Here is a 19,885-nt window from a genome sequence, read left to right as displayed (position 1 = left end):
TTTATTTACGGTTTACGAAATCTACTGAAACGTGTTTTTTTTCGTTACTTCATAGAAAATTATTTATTAGTTTCAAATTGTAGAAGGAATACTCCGCTGATGCTACTAGAGGTAAGAGAAACATATATGGGGCACAAACACCTAAAACTGCTACAGAACTATATGATTGCATAACATATTTAATGTAGCAAGTTCTTTCACAGAGTTCAATCTTCCTCAGCGTTTTCTCTAATACAAGATCACATTCATTTAAAAATTTATTAATATAATATAACCTCAGCCAGCTTGAACTATTTCATTCATATGATCCATAAACGCTAAGTTGTAAACAATCGAAATCAAAGTTATGTAAAATGGTCTATTGCTTGACTCTAGCCTCTAGTGCCACAGCGGTATGTCTGCGGACTCTCATTGCTAAAAACCGGCTTTCGATACCCGTGGTAGGTAGTATACAGATAGCTAATTTTGTATTTTTGTGCTGAATTCCAAATAAACAAACAAAGCTTGACCTTACTAATTAATTTTCTGGCTCATTTTAATTTCCAAGGCTACTTTCAATGATCCGTGTGCCTGCTAATGTTCCGCAATTACGCGTTAATATATATGGTATACTGAAAGTTCATGCCTTTCTATATTTTCTATTCAAGTCCAGCTAAAAAAACAAAACAAAAAACAGTTATCTTAACTTCAAAATAGTTCAATTCCTCTTTGTTTCCAAAACAACAACAAGGCTCACAACAACATTTATTTATAGAAGCGTTGTGACTTTACTACAGCTTTACACATTTTCTAATAGAATTAGAAACAAGCATTGAACTTCTTCCTTTGTTTAATTCATTTCAGTCATATGGAAATGTACCTAATGATTGACATGGGCTCTGACTTAGATCAAAATACCTCGAATATTCATTTAAAATCCTGGAAGAGTTAGCTTTATCATGTGGGCATTTGCTTTTAACTAAATCAATAGAACAAATACTAGTATTATTAATCACTGTGGACTTAACCTCCTGAGTGTTCAGTTCTAGCATACGCCTATCACTGTCAATACCAAAATAATCTGTATGTATTTTTTGTTATTAAGCACAAAACTACAGAATGGTTTGTCTGGGTTCTGCTTACTACGGGTAATGAAACATGAATTTTAGTGTTTTAAAGAGACCATTGGACTGATTTAAGTGTGTGTTTTTTTCAACGTCAGTAATCTTATTATTTTTCTTAGTTTCTTGGTTTTATTATTTAAAATCACAATTACTTTATACACACCCTTATCAAAGGGTAAAAATTCTTAAGATGATTGTATGACGTAAGACATGTTTAGTACCTGCTCTTCAAAACAATTCGCAAACTTGTTTTCCAGTTAGGCCTAAGGAAAAACATTGTTCTTCACTACGGCGAACTTTTCAATAGTAGGTCTATATTGTCACTAGTATCTTCTTCGTTGACTTGATTTTCATCTTTTAGACAAAAATTTGTCATATAGCATATCAAAACCATACAGAAATTTTGGAAAAAATTATTAATAACTGGAAGAACAGAAGACATGCGGTAACTTCAAGTGCTATGTTCATGAATATATTTTGCACTTTCAGTAGTAGGTGCGTTATATAAATTTTAATCACATTATTCATTTCAAAGAGATGATCAGAGGTATGTATGGTGGTAGGCAGGTGCTGCTGACTGCCTTCTTTTTTTGTGATATGTGGTTAAGATTAGGGGCTACTGCACTTGATTTTACAATAAAATAAGCTGCAAGTAATAGCCCATGATACTGTGTAATTCATATTTTTTTAAATAATGCCACTTTATTCTTTGTTAAGCTTCAAAGCTAAAATATTTCTTCTTTCAATGGCTGAATGCATATTATTATTTAGTGTGATGTGTTTGTGAATCGGTCCGTTGCTAAGAGCAAGCACTCCACATTTTGAAGCTATAGATACCCTATAAGAATAATGGTCAAATCCATTATTTGGTCAGATGGGTTCCGTTGACTTGCTACCCTCTAGTTTGTCAAATAAAAATTAGGACGAATATGCATAGATACCTTTTTGGTATGTTATTTCAAATTTTCTGGAACAAACTAAACCTTCATTCATCATTCCTAGTCTGAAACATAGAAAGATAAGTAAAATAATTGCTCGAAACTTCTAATATTTATTCCTTTACATAATATTCATTATTTGCTTTTTTAAGAATAATTCTTTCGTCAGTCATTACATAAACCTTCTGCAAAATTACAGTTGTCCAATTTTTCTCTTTATTTCAATAATACTGAAATAAGGATACGTCGAAATATTAGATTTATTTTTAGAAGTTTCTGATGGCACTTGTATATATATTTTTATTCACCGTGTTTGCAGGTAGCGTTGCAGTATTATTTATAGTCTTATTATATGATAGTAGCGGGAAATTTAGATATCTAATGTTATCTGTATAAATGTGAGTGGTTTATTGATAATGACTGGTGATATTTCGCAGTTAGTCTATAAATTAAATGCGTTCATCTTTACGCTAAAATTTTGAGCAGGAACTTTTGTTTAGGTAACGAGACAGGAGCACGTGTTTTGCAACGTAGAATCAAAATTCAATTTCATTGACGTTAAACACTAAATTGCAATTTAAATTAAGCCTGCTAGTAGTAGTAATAAAAACAGTAATAGTTGTAATGAGGTACTTAGTTTGGTATTATCATAAATGATTAATACAATGCAAACGTGATAAATTTTTGTTAATGTTTTTCATTGAATCTCTAGTTAAGCTAAACCCGGCGCTACTAGTGCTTCCATTTCAAGCTATGCAACTAATTAATAATAGTAAAAGTTGAAACCTTCAGTACGTGCAAATGTGAGCTACATGAGTTGAAGAAATACAAATACTGATAGTTTAACTTTCAAGTTAAAGTAGTAATAGCTGAAGTAACATCATCAGTCTTAATGGCTAAGCTGGACCATGGAAATTCTTCAGCAGATGACATAATACTTGGTAATACTTTTGTTTTCTAGAAATTCAGTCAAAACTATCTTGATGTTATATGGTACCTTACTGAAAGAATTACAATGCCAATTATGTAACAAAAACATTATAAGAATATTAGTAAATAGATTAAGCTTGTTAGGGTATACTTTATTGTTTGTGTAAATAAACATTTGTGTTTAAAGTTGCAATGATTAGTTTTTTCAAGCCAAAAACGAGAAAATTTTATTTTATTAATGTCATTAAAAGAAAAGAACACTTTAGTTCATGTATCAAATGGTTTTAGATCATTTAATGTCAGAGTGATTTTTTTAAAGGGTTAGTCAAAATCAAAATAATTTCCAAATTCTATAACTAAAGAGATTGCACAATAGTATAGGCATTTGGACAAGTTTCATATATCAGAGCTAGTGAGTATAGATTTAGAAAGGGTTATGATCTTGTGAACTTTGTTAGCTGTTTATTAAACATTGAATATTGATTATAATTAAGTGATTTGGTTTAGATGAGCTTTCAGAATGCTTTTAGTGATGTTACACATAAGAGACTTTGAGGAAGGTTGTACTGGGTTGCAGTATGAAATAACTAGTTTTGGTATGTAAGGTTGTGAACTGGGGTAAAGTAAAAGTGAATTAATATTGCAGGTGGATTCTGTGCCAGGCTCTTTGTTCTTTCTCATTTTCATTAATGATAGTTAATTGAAGAACCAATTTTTTGGTTATCATTGAAAATTATATAAAACAAACTGAGGTATCTTTCTTTTTGTGTGGGTTATGAACTTTGAATTTCTAAATCTCGCACAGTTTATTCATAACATTATTACAATATTCATTATTACCTCACCAAAGTATATATGTAATTTAAATATGGTATACACTGTGAATGGTTAGGGTGACTGTAGGAAATAGTAGTGGCCAAAGTAATGGCAGTGGAGGTGCTTTCCATTGCCCACTTTCATTTCAACACTCAGCTTTTAATGTTCTTCCATGTGGTTTCATGTGATATATTAATTGATGGTCATTGGCTGCAGAAGTGTCTCATGATCTGAAGTTGTGAAGTCAATAGTCAAAGTAGAAAGTGGGTATAACTCAAGAAATGGCTCTTCACTTCATCTGTATGGTGTAATAAATAAACTCAGCATAACACAGAAATGTTTAATCTCAAAGTATAAGATCAACATGTTTTAGAGTTATATTAGTTTTGGAGAATTCCACTTCTCATCAGTAATCTTGAACACATGTTAACCAGAGATGAGCTGGTTTTATATCACAGTGAAAAGTATCAAACATTATTTTTGAACCTTATGGTGACTTTTAGAGTAGCAGCTTAACCTGTTTTATGTATTATTTCAATAGTGACAGCCATTTTCTGTCATTGCATTTCTCTATAGAGAGTGCTAGTGCACTCTTGGAGATGTACAAGATTTATGCTCTTCCCCCAAGCTGTGTATATGTTGTACAGAAGGTTTTTTCTGCTGTAAGGACATGGTACCATTTATGAATGTAGTTAATGTGAACATATGTTAACAACAACAGCTCAGCAACAACAATAAAGGGGGTTTTGAATCTCTACCAATGTTTTTCTTTTCTTTCTAAATTATCATCCCACAAAGTTTGGTGTAGTTTGGCTCAGTGACTTAGGGATAATTAATGGACAAACAGACATATAGATTTTTGTGTTTCATGCATAGTAATTAATGGATATGTTGTATGGAAGATGCTGTAGTTTTACAGAAAAAATTCTAATTTAGTTTTGTGGGCAGAGTAACACTTGGCAAATGTCTTTTAATCTTGATAAAAGTTGTGCGTTTTGGTTGTCACAACATTAATCTTGTATCTTAACTGGAGAATCTAATTAAAGTTGATGTTGAAAGAAGTCTGAAAAGCTACTACAAAATGTTTTTAAAGCTTTCTAGATAATCTACATTAGATAATAGTATTGTAAACACAATTTTAGATTGTATACAAAGATGTAGGGAGAGTGAGGTGAAAGGATCATTGGTTTATCATACAAAGTGTTAGACTGCATTGGCAATATTGTATTCATTTGAGTTACCTTGAGAAACTTTTGTTTGAAAGGGTTCAAGAGGAACTACCTTGGATAGATTTAGGTTTTGAGAAGTTTTACATGGAGAGGAGGACTTTGAGGAACAGTATTAAGGTTTTGAGATTGTTAAACACTTGGAATCCATAAGTTCAAAATATATGGTAAACTCTTGAAATATTCCATTTAAGACTGTTACTTTTCTAATTGGATAGTCTGCTTATTGAATAGTTTGCCTTGAAAGGTAGTAGAAGTCTCATCATTGAAGGAGTATTTTAGAGGTCAAGTGTAGGTATAGGAAAAGTTGTATAGTTTTTAGTAGGTTGGTAGTTGAAAATGGAATAAGAAACGGTAGAGCCAATGAAATGATAGTGTATTAATCTTCCATTGTATTCATACTGTTGCATCTTCAACTGTTTAGAATCCAAAACAAACAACTAGAATAGGGAAAAACTTATTGGAATACATGAATATTGGATTGCACTATGATGAAATATTTTGAATAAGTTACAATAAATGTAAAAAGTTTTAAGAAATTTGCTGCATAAGCCAGTTGTTGGATATGGGCTTGTTATTCCTGTATATATGCATATAATATTTAAAATGTTACATTTCCAGATTATTGATTTTCCTCTTGTTAATTGTATGGTGCTGGTCTTCACTGCTGCTGCTTGCACATCTTTTCATAAGTCTGCTGATCTACCCTCATAGTTGCCTTAAATGGAGCCTAGCCTGATTTTTTTTTTTTTCCAAATCTCAAACTTATTTCCTCTCACCATCTTAGCTTCAGAATTTAGCACAGAAATAAGGTTTAATCTTGTCAATACACTGGATAATCTTGTAAAATAAATTCAAAGATCTTAACCTTTCCATATAATATAACCCTATTTTTTTTAGATAAGGAGACCAAAACAGTAATGAATATTCCAAGTAAGGCCTAACTAGTGATTTAATGAGAATCTTCTTTTGATTTATAATTAATGTTTATAAATACATTTGAAAATTCTAATTGCTTTCCCACTAAAGGTACAGCATTGTTTTGAGTGGTTTATCAATCACTATACCAAGATTGTTTTCCTAAGTCATGCTGTTGAGTTGGTTTTCATTTACATTAAATGTAATATTCAAATTATAACTAGGATTTACTACTTACCATATTTATTACAATTAAAGACTGTTTCCAAATATTTGTCCAACTTATCAATTGCTTCAGATCCATTACATGTGATTCAGTATTCACAATACAGATAGAAATAACAAAAAGTGTTTTAATTTCATCATCTAATTACTATTTATAGTCATGTAAATACTAAAATAGTTTTAATTATGAATGGTGTTTGTATGCATCCTGTAAGTTGCATACAAGTTGCTTGAAAAAGGAGTGATATTTAAAGAATTCTAAATTTATTTCAGTGTGTTTTTAACAACTTAGTAAAAATGTGTCAAAGGTTTATATGAAAGAAAATTATTACAAAGATTTTTTACATTACCTTAAAATTCAAGATGTCCTGTTATTTACTACAGTGTATCAAGTTTCTGAAGTGGCAGATATACTGTAAAAGCTGATTATTTATCTTTTATGTTAGATTCTAAGCAGGTCTCTTGGACTTCCTTCTGTGCCAATTTCAAGAAGAGGCTTACTTATTTTTATTCCTACTGTTAGAAGTACAATGTATATTAATATAATATTGTTGAGCATAAAACTCTTGTTAAAATATATTACATTCACCACATCTGAAAGCAACTCGTACCTAAGATAAACCACCCTGTTAGAAGAAAGAAATTAACTGAAGATTACTTTTATTTTCTCAATATTTGTCTCATTGTTTTAGCATTAAGTATGATAAAAAAAATGATTATGCATCAACACTATTAATTACCTTAAACTCATCTATCATATCCTATTTACTTTCACACTTTTTAACCTGTTATCTAATAATCTTTTAATCCCAGGTATTAAACTTTCGAGTGTAGTTGGCTGTGGTTAGATTGCTGTTGATTTACACAGGAAAGTGTTATTTAGCAAACTGTGCATGTAGATAACAGAAAGTGTTTCAGTTAAGCTATGAGCTACCTTAATCTAAATTATAATTACCAATTTGTAGAATCAGAAAAATAGCCTCCATAAGTCTTTCTGACCGCATTATTACCAGTGGGAAAACAAACGTGATTTTGATTTGTATCTACAGAAATATTGAATACAAGTCAAAGTAAGATACAGTTTCTTTGTACAGATCCCTGATTATTGTGGAGTATTGTGTTCAGTCTTAGGCTCCTTACTTTAAGGACAAGAAGGTTGAAATAATTTAAAGGAAGGCTGTTATAATGATTCCAGGGTGTAAGGGGGTTTCATATAAAGACCTGATTTAATTGTTCAAAATTATAAAAGGAATACAATGGGTTTATGTATCGACTCTTTTATTTTCATGTTTAAATGTAAGAATGGCAGGACTAAGGGACATAGATTTAAAAATTAGCAAGGTAGGATTTGTTTGCATATTATGTAATTAAGGTGTTCAACAATTGGAATTACTTGCCTTCAGACATGGTAAACACAACAGTAGAGAGAGAGAGTTCTAGAGGCAGCTTGATGGACAATTGAAAAGTCAGAATGGGATACTGGCACATAGTTGATGAAGTGAATAGGACAACCAGTGTGGATCCAAGAGGTCTCTTGTTGTTTTTGAAGTGTAATCATACATGTTTAGCTGAACAAATACAGTTTTAATTGATTTTGTTTAATTTAAAAATGTTAAGAAAAACTTAAGAATTAGGTTACATTGTTATGTATAGTTAGAGATAGAGTAAGACATGTACTACTTGAAATTATATTATTTTGGGTACTAATATGATAAAAGCCTCCAATTTCTTTGTGCTGTATTTTAAAGTTAATAGGATGAGAGGATACAAGTGTAAAATTTTGAAAAGTGAGGTTGTATTTTTCCAACAAAATGAATTGATTTAAAGATGTTGCCAAAAAAAGGTTTAGTATGGTTTCATTTATAGTTTCACATACCTGTAGCTTGTCCACATGAAATGTATTTGTCCTTTAAATATTGTCTGATTAATAGGCATATTTATTTATTGATAATATTTTTATAGAGTTTGTTTCATGCAATTAGGAACTGTCAAGGTTTATATAAGAGAGAACCATTTCCAAGAACTTGAAGCTGTTTTGCTTGCAGAAGACAGTACATGCCACTACTCTGTTTCACTACAGTGAGTAAATATTGATAAGTCTGTTTTGAAAGGAGTATTGCTCTTTAGCTTTTGACTTCTGTATGTGTATTTCATCAAATGTGAAAAGGTAACAGTCGAAAGATTAATGTTCTTAAAAAGTAATTACTCTTCTAATTTAAGAGTAAAAATATTGCTACATTTTATATCTTATTTTGGGCACTGCATTTAGTTTTGGATCTCTTACTATACTAATTAATTTAGTTTTTAATAGAAGGATTAGATGATTTGATTCAGGTGATCAAAAATACTAGGGCTAACCTTTGTTAAGTGTATGGATGTTAAAGGCTTCATTTAATTTAATATTTTAATTGGTTGTTTTCTGTGGATTGAAATATATCTGTAGTCAAATGCCCTTCTATCACTTATTTTTTCTTTTATTCTTGTGCAGTAAGTATTTGTAATTCTGAAATGACTCGTTTTGAATTTGTTTAGATTTGTGACTTAATAAAAAAAAAAGTTTCAGATTTTACTTAATTGACTTTATTAAGCCCAACACGAATTTTAATTGCACATTTTGATGTGCATATTTTTAAAGCTGATGTGAGTGAAGATTCTTCTTACACAAAACAAATTAGTGGCAGTTCTTTCATGATGGAAGGTGTGTCAGCCTTTCTTCTTTCTTGTGGTGAGGTCCATTATGCACTCTGAACCTTGTTTTTCTTTCTTTTCTACAGTTGTGCTCCTGAAACTAATTAGGACACATTTGAACACCAATTTTCATCTCCACACTTGCATTGTGAGAAATGACACTCAGACTTTCATGAACTTTCTTTACCTTATTTATCAGGTCTGAACAATTATTTCTTCATTTCATATTTTATTTGTTATATCTTTTTGGGATCATTTTCTTTCTGGTTGTTTTTATGCCTTGTAATCCCTGCCTTTCTCCTTTAATTTCCTCTTTAACCATTTCCATTCCTCGACTCCCAGTTTTTGGAGCCACCTTCCCATTTGTGGGGCTCTAATTCATTATCTGCTTCTTTTTTTTCTAAAGATAACTTTGCTCATATTCATAAATATACTACTCTTTACCTTGGTCTCCCCTTCTTTGTTTCCCTCAGATATCTTGATCTCTCATTTCTTCTTCTTTTGCTTTCATGGTCCTTTCTACCTCCTCTACCATTTCTTTTATTTTTTGGTTTCTGTTGTTGGAACCTGGTTTTTGATATTTTAGCCTGAAGAGAAGGAGATCAGAATGAAAGTAGTTTGTTTCATTATGAAGGTTGTTCTATGTTCTCTTATAAATAGGCATGATATTTTAAAGGTCACATAAGAATTCAGAGAATAAATAAGTAGAACGAATGGGAAGGTGACAAAGGAAAATTACTTTTAGATAAAAATCATGTTTAAAAACTATGGTTGTAATTCATTTACTTGGTGACAACACAACTCGCCAAATTGTGTTGGTTCTGTAGTCGTGGTTAAGGTTATAATAGCAAATCTATTAACATGTTCCATGGTTTTGAAAAACTTGGCTACCCTAATTCTCTTCTTTATGATATTGAAGATAATCTACAAATTAACAATAAACATCCATATTTAGCTTTTCAGAAATTGTTTACCTTAAATCATATTGATAATTGTAACTAACACACTCACAATTCCAAACTTCCAATTTTACACGTCCAACCTCGCATCAACACATTTCTACCTCCACTGATAATCAACACATTCCCTTTCCCTTATGTTTTACACATTCAATACACAAATGACATGTGCACTGCTTGACAACTTCCACATCATAACACAAGACAATACCACTGGTCACTGCAGGAACTAAAAATTTCAAGACAGTAAAACCATCACACACCTGTGTTATTGTCTTACATTATCTGAGACACTTGTTCTTTACATGATGTTTCATAGCTCTGACCAGAATGATGAACAACTTGCATTTTTAAAGCCTTATTTGCTGTCTGAAAGTCATTCAGTCCATCCTTGAATATGTCTGATTTTCTCAGCTCTTGGATGCTAACTGAAGTGGACAGCCTTTCATATGAATAGTTGGACCTTAACCCCTGCAACATATCCAGTAATTAATTATTACTGGTGTTTTCCTCCCAATAATCTATCACTACATGTACAGAACAGTGTTCTGCACTCTGATTCTAAGATTTAGCATGGCTTTATGGATATTTACAATACCACCTTATTTAAGGGGTGTCTAGGATTACAAATAATACTGCTGAGAAAAATTACTTCTGAGTTTCTTTATTTTGATCATTCTTTTATGAGATTGGTAAGCTTCATTTAGTTCTCCCATGAACCCAGTCCTTTGGTATTTACCATATTTCTGTCTGTGTTTTTTAAATTTGCCAATAATCTTCTTTGTTTGTCATAGTCTGAATCCCATATTTGGTGAACCATTGATCATTATGATATTTTGGTTTTCAGTATTGCAGAGGTAAGATGAAAACAAAGAATATTTTAGAAGTAGTGTGATATGATTAGCTTTTGTTGAATGAGGCATGTATGACTTCTCCACCTTAGTATATTTGTGGTTAGATAAAAAAAACAAACAAAACTGATTAAAATGTGTATCAGTCACTTTTTGATAAATTACATTGTTGTGATTGGCTCCATCAGTTAATCCAAACTTTGGTTACAAAATATTATAAATGTTAATGAAATAAAAATAATCTATTAAGTAAAGAGGCCTGGCATGCCCAGGTGGTTAAGGCACTCAACTCGTAATCTGATGGTCGTTTGTTTGAATACCTTTCAGACAAACATGCTTGCCCTTTTAGCCATGGGGGTGTTATAATGTGACAGTCAATCCCACTATTCATTGGTAAAAGAGTAACCCAAGAGTTTGTGGGTGGGTGGTGATGACTAGCTGCCTTCCCTCTAGTCTTACACTGCTAAATTAGGGATGGCTAGTGCAGATTATCCTCGAGTAGCTTTGCACAAAATTCAAAACAAACAAACTATTAATTAAAGACTTTTAGAAAATTCTAAATCTTTTAAGTCTTACACATATAAATTTGTCATCATTATTTAAATAAACATTTACCTTAAGAGTATAGTAGGAAAAAGAAAATTAAAATAATTTAAAACATATTTTGGTTTAAATAAATTGGCTCTCTTTCCAATTTTGATCATAGAATAATTAATTTCTGATAATAATTAGGGATTAGTTGGATAATATTAGCTGATTTCAAATAATTTTTGTATTAATCAATATGGATTACAAACCTCAATAATCATTAAACTTCAGTCATGGTCTATCAATGTCTTCTCTCTAGCAAAAACACTTTGAAATTTTACCTGTTACCTGTTGATGCTCTTCAATCATCCTGGTGTGTTAGTTGTCTAATCCCTTTCGAACTTCAGTTTAAGGTGTATAATGCCTACACATTTCTGCGAGGGGCTAGTTTCTTGTATTATTTTACTTTCATTTTGACTTGATGTATAATAAGTCAAAATATGTCACAGTTAATGCACAAATACGTTTCTACATATTAACATTATTTAAAGGAAATATGTTAGTGAAAAATATGGAGTATTGATTTGAAACAAAAGTGGTAACTGTGCTATTTAAAAGTTTGAAATATATAATTATAACTATATACACACACACACACACACACACACACACACACACACACACACACACACAAGGTGCAACAGTTTTCTACTGATTATGGGAAGTTTATTTTTTGTTGTTTATTCTATAAACAGTAAACATTGAGAAAGTTAATCATGCTGGGTGTAACTTGTATTAACTTCTTATTAAGGCAAGCTGCCTACATAGATTATAACTAAAAAGTGATCTGGTATGATTATAGCACAGTAAACATATTATCACTGATTAAAATGGTGCCTTAATTTTTTGCACCTTAAAGTTAATTATAAAACAGATTGTAACTAAGAATGTGTGGACACAAACAAAACTTTTAGTTCTGATTGCTGACTGGCTTGTTATTGGTCACTATTCTTTTATACATTTTTTATGTAGTGCAATGAGCTTATTTGAGAAAAGTGTGGATATAGGAGAAAAACTTCTTGCAAGACCACAACAAGTATTGAAACTTTTTGATAAAGCCTTGGTTAGCACAAGCCATGATATATATCAAAACCATGAATCAAAAGAGAAAATGGTAAGTTCTAGTTCATATGCCCACATGTTTGATTAACTCAAAATAAACAATAAACATAAACAATTTCACTTTGGAAAAACAAGATTTTGTTTTTTTTAAATATTAAATTTCGAAGTGTTTTTGGTGTTGGAAGTTCAGGTGAAGTACATGTACCACTTGTTTAAGTATAGACATAGAAGCAACGTGCATTTACGCCTATTTTAATGCTGTGAAAATTCATTTGAAATATTTACAACATAATAAAGTTTTTCACTTGAGTAAAAGTGAAATCAAGATTGAAGTTTAATTCATTAAACATTTCTCATTTATAAGTTTTCTGAACATATACAGTATAAACAAGTGCAACAGTTGAATTAATTTGTCTGAAAAACTTTTGTTTAACAAATCACAACAAAAAATACTGTATTTCGATTTAAAAAAAATCATATTTCACAGTTAAAGAAATGTTCTTTTGAAGTAACATGTTTTAGATGTCACCACTGTATATTGATAAGTTAAATTTTGTTACTATACATTTAGTTTTTTAAAATATTTTATTCAATAAGAGATTCAGTTTTTAGCTACAAGAAAATTAAAGAAGTTTATACACACAATGTATAACTAACCCCAACTCAAACAGTAAAGAAGTAAAATTATTGTTAACTGTTAATCATGACCATCTCATTTAAGAGATGTCTTTGTGATACTATTTAAAATAACCCTTTTTCACATGTCCACAGATGCATTGTATTGTACATTTTAGTTTCTACAGTCCTAGATTTCTATGTTTTTGTCATTACTACTACACTAATGTTCAAATTTTACATTAAATGCAGAATTTTTAAAAGTTAACTGTTTGCCTTTTTTAAAACTGTTTTTCATTCTTGCACTGTTGGTAAATGTTTCTGTCACAAATTCTTCAGTTCAAATTTCTGAAGGATTTTATCTTTTCATTTCCATGTTTGCTGTTTATTCTACAGATGTTTCCTATCTTCCTACATCTGTGCCTAACACATGAAAACTTTCAGGCTGTTTATAAGTCAAATAGACTTTCTGCAGGCTCATTCATTTTGTCCTTTGGATAATTGTCATGATGGAGATCTGATACGTGTGGTACTGGAAATAATTATGAAAATGCTTAGATGATCTACATACAGGAGTCATAATCAATGAATGATTGCAACTAAATGATAAATTTGTCATTAGTATAAAATATTCAAAGGCCATTGGATATATTATTTCAAATATTGTTTACATTTTTTTGCCACACCATGTGTGCTGATTATCCATTTTTTAATCCATGTTTTGTCTGAAGAAGTTCTTCACACAGTTCAGTCATTCTCAACTGAAGATTTTTGACTTCTCTCTAACTGTTTTTTCTGTCTATCTGATGACAGTCTGCCCAGACAACTAGCTAAGTGTTGGTGAGTCCAGTCATAGGCTAGCAGCAACTGTGAACAGGCATCTAAATTGGAGTGAGTGGGTAGCTGTGTAATACTGTACAGTTTATTTCTGTAATAATAGAGGTTGCATACTTTTATGAATCCTCTGTTTTTATAAAGGTAGAAAGGAAAAGTTGTACTGTGCATTACTATTGTATTTACTTTAATCAGAGCAGTAGACCTTCTTTATCAATGTACGATTGACAAATGTAAGTGTAAATGTCTTGTATTGCTTCTCTCAGTTAGCCAAGTTGTTTCTTGTTTGACTTTTCCAGTTTATATATAACCACATACAAGCTTAAACATTCATATAGGAGCTTATGCAGTCTAAGTCATGGTTATGAATATTCCATTGATTACTTTTGCTGAAAGTTGAATTCCTTCCTATCAGGTTTGTTTCTAGGGGACTAACATACTGGATAAGAATAAGCTTGTACCTTTCATCAGTCAGGGTAATATCATTCATTGATCAAGTAGGTTTCCAACCTCATTATCTTGACATGCATCTACTTTTTTTCGTTACATGATTGCCTTTTCCTGCAGTCAGTTTTAAAAATATTTTCAAGATCATTTGCAATTTATTTTGCCAGTTTTAATAGTCTCAATGTTTGTTATCATTCAGGTTTTATCTATATTTAACTGCTGTGCTCTCAAGTCAGAATCTTAGGATGTTCATAATGTTTTCTTAACTGATCCTCACTTGAACCTTTGGTTACTTGCTCTGTTTCTTTCTTGGATCTTTCTTTTATTCTTCACTGTGGGAGAACTTTATGAATTGTATATCTGTTTCTATTTAACAGATTGTGGAAGAGGTATAGAAATTTTATCTCTGTCATTATTCTTCATTTTATTACTTATGTTAATGATTCCTATTCCAACAAGTGGTGCCTGGATCATATTAGTGAGATTAATCATACATAATTATCCTTTTTTAACAGATGAAATTTTGTTCCTTGAAAATATCTTAGAGTGATCATTTATTTTCTTTACAAATTGTCTTAATTATTTTTAATAACTTTGGAATTTCATATTATTTTAGATCAACTGTGTTACCTTCCTGTCATTGAGTCTACCTCAGGAAGTTGTACTTTGGTGAAAATTTTGAAGTTGATATTTGGAAGACTTGTGACACTTTGAAGCTTATTGTTTTCATGTGTTTCATGCTAATGTATTTTTATCTAAGTTTTTAACAATCCTTTTTTCTTTGGCATTTAAGTCTCACTGATGAAATTGATATAATGTGTCTGTTCTGGTTCTCACCAATTGTATGTTTCAGACTGTTTTTCCCATCTTCTTAGAACATTTTTTTTTAAATCGTTCTAGGTTCGTGGTTCTTAACCTTGTTGGAGGTTAAGTTTTGTACTTGCATCCACTGAACACTTCGTAATTGGAAAAATAAAATGATTTTTTCAAATTCAAAACATAAGTAGATATTTTATTAGTGCACAAAATGAACTGTGCATCAGTTGCACACAATATCACTGTGTTCAAAGAACAAAACCAACAAAACATGAATTTCACAGAAAAACAAAAACATAACTCAATGAATATTTACTGCAAATCAATGTGACTTTTGCTGTTGCCTTTCAGAAACAAGTTCAGAAATGCACAGCTTCACCTTGGCAAGTGTCACTCTCATATCATTTTTGCAACAAAGTCTGTTCCTTTTCTTCATTATCACTTCTATCATCCTCGAAAAGGATTGCTCACAAAGATACGTTTGGGCTTTCTTAGCAATAAGAGGGTATGCTACGATTTGGTGACACCAAAACGTTGAGAGCATTGTTGTTCTGAAAAGTTGCTGTTGAACCTGGCTCTGCTGAAGCTCAATGGTTGGTGGTCTCGTCGAGTTGAGGTTGAATTTTGCTGGGCTTGAAATCGGATCTGCAACTACTTGAGCTAACATGTCATTGCTCATGTCATCTATTCTGCTGCTGATGGTGTCATTTGAAAGAGTCATTTCGGATAACTTATTTTCAGCAGCTTTTCCCAGCATGGTATTTGCCATCTTCAACGCAGCTGGTTTTACGAGTGCTTCACCAATGGTGTGTGGTTTACCCTGCTTTGCGATCAAGTATGCAACTTCGTACAATGCTGTGAGGATCGGTTTGTCGATAGGGTACAAAACTGAGAATAGGGAAAGTAGCCTTTTCATTGAACCTGGCTCTCTTTACCTTGAATTCAGCAAGCATTGTGTTCTTGTATTTCCCATCTCCATGCAGCTTTAGGGAGTGTTCTCTTAGTTTTGCCAGTGCTAGACTAGGATTGCTCAACTTGACATTGCAAATCATGCATTGAGGACGCTGACTCCCATCATGTTCCGTTATACACGAGAATCCATATTGTATGTATTCGTTCGACCACTTTCTGTTTTTGCTTGATGTAGTTAGTATGAAGGGATTGAAAGATTAGGAAAAAAAATCACAAATGACACACGATTACTACAGTCACAAGTCGACTGCTAAGCGCACAAAGTTCCCTGCAGCACAGATATTAAGGCCTAGTGATGCAACGTGATCAGTCGCAGCCAATGATGGCTAAAAAAATATATATGTAAAAATGGCTGGTCTGGGTTGAGAAAATTTTTATGTAGAGGAGCAAACAACGTTTTGACCAGTTGTTTTTTCATACATGTTTTGTGTCTTAATGTTGTTGTGTCCAAACAGTATATTGCTACCATCTTTCAATAAATATGTAGTGATTGAGGAATATAGTTTCAACTGCCTGTTGTAATAGTCCAGTTACATAGATATCCATAGGCATTGCATCTGGTGACTAAACCAGTATGTATTTGTAAGAAAGAGCATGAATACACATTTAATTTTCCATTTGTTTGAGGTTTGGAATGGTTTAACAAATATTTTGTGGAAGCAACATGTGTATATGTGACTTGTGTTGTTTTCTCCAGATAGAGAGCTATCTTGATTATATTTCATACTGTTGTCTGAACCATGTGAATTGTTTTTACTACTGTTTTTTGTGTTTATAAATTCTTACTTGGTACAAACTGTCACAATGTCTACATTGTCTGGGTACAGCTTGTTGCTGGCCTCTTCATAAGTGTTCCTTTTACTATTGGTAAAACTGTGTTCCAATGTTTTCCAATGCCTTTAATTACAAGGGACATTCCCCTCTTGGAAATTGTAAATTTCCAGTTTGAACATATTTTTATGATCTGAGTATATGAATATTTTGCATTAGAAAGGATTGTAACATAATACCTAAAAATAATTATTTTTGGTGATTTTACACTATCTACAAAATGCAGTTCTAAGATATGCATTTCCTTGGAAACTTCATATCATTTGTGAATGTCAGGTAACTTCCTGATTTGCATATTCAGAATTGTTTTAATATAACTTACTCAACTCTATGTCTTGGTTAATAATTGATGTTGAGACAGATATGTGTTTGTGTTAGCACATAGATATTTTACATTATTTATGGACTAGTTTGAGCCTGTTTAATTATGTATATAAATATCACATACAAAAATGGTTATCTAGGCCAATAAATAATTTGTCTTGTAATATTTGGAGATGGGGTATATAAGATGCATCATATCTTGGGGTTTTGTTTTGTTTTTCCCTATAAAAGGCTGGATCATGGTTTAGTTAATTTTACACACTACCTTAAATTGTATGTTGTACCCTGATGTATCATACATTGAATTGACTAGATGAGATGTTTTAATCAAGACTTTCTATGTGATTCCATAGTTCTTGAACATTGGTTATCTTACTTCTTGTCCAGTAAACTAGTATGAATATAGAGTGTATATATGTGTGTGTGTGTGTGTGATGACCAGCTGTTAACACTTAGAATATGCAAAAGATGATGCTTAACTTGGAAGTCAAGCTCAATTTGAACTGAGCCAAGTGCTGACTACATGGTGTTGGGGTAAACAGAGTATTCCTGAATCAAGTGATGAACTTGCTAACATGCCAGTTTCAACCCATTTGCCACATCCAAATTAATATCACAAGGAGACAACTGCAACTACATAAGAACAAAATTGTGCCTTATGTTTTGTAGGATGAAGGAAAGGGGAGTTGGTTAAACTTACCATTATTTAGAAGCCTGTTTTATTAACACATTGATTTCATTGCCTTCTCTGTAAAAAAATGGTTTTGCGTTTTGCTGATACTCTTTCAGATAAACAATGTACGTAAATGTCACACTCGCAAGCAATCTTGGATGATGTGGAAATGCACTGTTATAGTCCTAAAAATCTCTGACTGAAATGTACTATATCTGTTACAAGTTGCTTTCATTTCATGTTGACTATTATGTATTCCAAGTTACACATTTGTAAAATGAGATACACAAAAGAGAACAGATACATACATGGAAATGTAAGTATTTCTATTCAATGAAGCTTTTGTGTTATTTTTATTAGTATATCTAAGAATTTTCATAAATTAGATTTGGAAAGTACTTGAATTCTAGTAATTTTAAAATTGGTATGGAAAACTGATTTAAGAAATGAAATTATTGCTTTTTAATAAATCCGGTGTGATCGAGAGTGTAGGGTAACTTTTTAATTCTTGGAGTTAATATTCATAGTGTTTGAAACAACATCTACATGCTAGACTGACAGCCCTCCCTCTTTGTGCGGAAATCCAACGAGCGATGATTCCAAAGGCAGCAGATGTTGGTAAATTCATGTGTATTACAGGTCAGCAGTGTTTCTTAAAATGAAATTATTTAAATGTAAAAATAACTAACAATATTTATATTCATCAGTACTTGTAAAATTTTATTTTATTAGTAGAGGATAAATGTAAACTTAAATGAACTGGAAAATAGCTTATGCTTAAACTCTGTAAGGTCTTATGAAAGAAATTAGAGGTGAAGTCAGAACGTGTGGTTTCACAAACAATGAGGCTGTTATGTATTCAAATGTAAGTACTTTTAATTACATGAAAGGGAAAATCATGTAAATATGAAATATAAAAATAGGTGAGTTAAACAAGAAAAAGTTGGAGAATCTTCTCAAATAATCCATTTATAGTCATGTTGCTGCTATTTCCACTTGCCAAGTATTCCCCAGTAACTTCTTGTTTATCTTGCCAAGTTTTGTTATCTTTTCAGAGTTTTCTTTATGTATGACTCTTGTTTTGTATCACATTTCTATAGCTGATCGTGACTCTTTTTGTGCATTTAATAAGTTTGTTTATTTGCTCTACTGCAAAACTACACAATAAACAATCTGCACTCTTTCCACTATTGGGAATTGAATACAGGATTTTAATCTTATAAGTGCTAAACCAGCAGAAACTGTATGCAGGTCTGATATTAATATCATGTCATAAATATTCTCATTATATATATAGATCTATGTGTTCTTATGTATGTGATTTTTAATATTAATTTACAAAGGAGAATAAAATGGAAAAATAAAAGCAATGTACAAATACATGAATGTTGGATTCGAAGACTGAGCAGTTTGAAAGGATTTGAATGTTACATGTGTAACGGGATGTGAAAGGAAGGAAATTATATGTAATGCTTCAACAAAGGCATGCAATACCATAATTATAAACACAAAACTGGATGAAATTTCAACTTTTGTATACAGTATTGTAGTAGAAATTTCAGGTTTTTATTTTTGAATGTGGAAAAAATAGTTCAATTTTAAGACAAAAGGATACGTTAAATGTGATTAGCAATTCTAAAGAATTGTTTAATTAAATAATTATTGAAAGAAGAGAAAATGTTAGTTTATAAATGTGTTCAATTATAAATGACAAACATAAGAAAAATACATGTTGATAACCAAAGGTGATTAAATTTTAATACAAAAGAGAAAAGTTTGAAAAATGCATTGAAGTAATAAGAGTGAATATGGTAAATTATAATGTTAACAGGAACTTAGTGATAGAATTTATGAGAAAAGCATAAAGATATATTTAATTAAATATAACTGTTGTTTTAAGATGCATGGAATTATATTTGTTGAAAAACAAAAATAAAACAGATTTGTTCATGTGCCCCTTGCTGTCACACATTATTGTGAGGAACCGTCTGAATCATTTCCAATGAAAGTTAAAGAAGCTCGATGGACCTATAACCCACAAAAATTGAATTTAAATGAAAAAATAATTA

The 19,885-nt window shown here is 31.3% G+C and overlaps 1 protein-coding gene across 2 annotated transcripts in view; it reads left to right on the top strand.

The window, feature by feature from the left end:
- Positions 1-2,358: 2,358 nt before the first annotated feature.
- Positions 2,359-19,885, top strand: part of LOC143237104 (uncharacterized) — a 64,131-nt gene continuing 46,604 nt past the window's right edge. For both annotated transcript variants that reach the window (XM_076475974.1, XM_076475973.1), the window contains exons 1-4: positions 2,359-2,982; positions 8,139-8,235; positions 12,215-12,356; positions 18,344-18,455. In XM_076475974.1, coding sequence (XP_076332089.1) covers positions 2,934-2,982; positions 8,139-8,235; positions 12,215-12,356; positions 18,344-18,455 — 400 coding nt within the window. In that variant the 5' untranslated portion in view covers positions 2,359-2,933. The remainder of the gene's footprint in view (positions 2,983-8,138; positions 8,236-12,214; positions 12,357-18,343; positions 18,456-19,885) is intronic.

This window comes from Tachypleus tridentatus, chromosome 13, assembly GCF_004210375.1.
Source record: "Tachypleus tridentatus isolate NWPU-2018 chromosome 13, ASM421037v1, whole genome shotgun sequence".
Lineage (NCBI taxonomy): Eukaryota > Metazoa > Arthropoda > Merostomata > Xiphosura > Limulidae > Tachypleus > Tachypleus tridentatus.
This window is presented reverse-complemented; position numbering and strand designations above follow the sequence as displayed.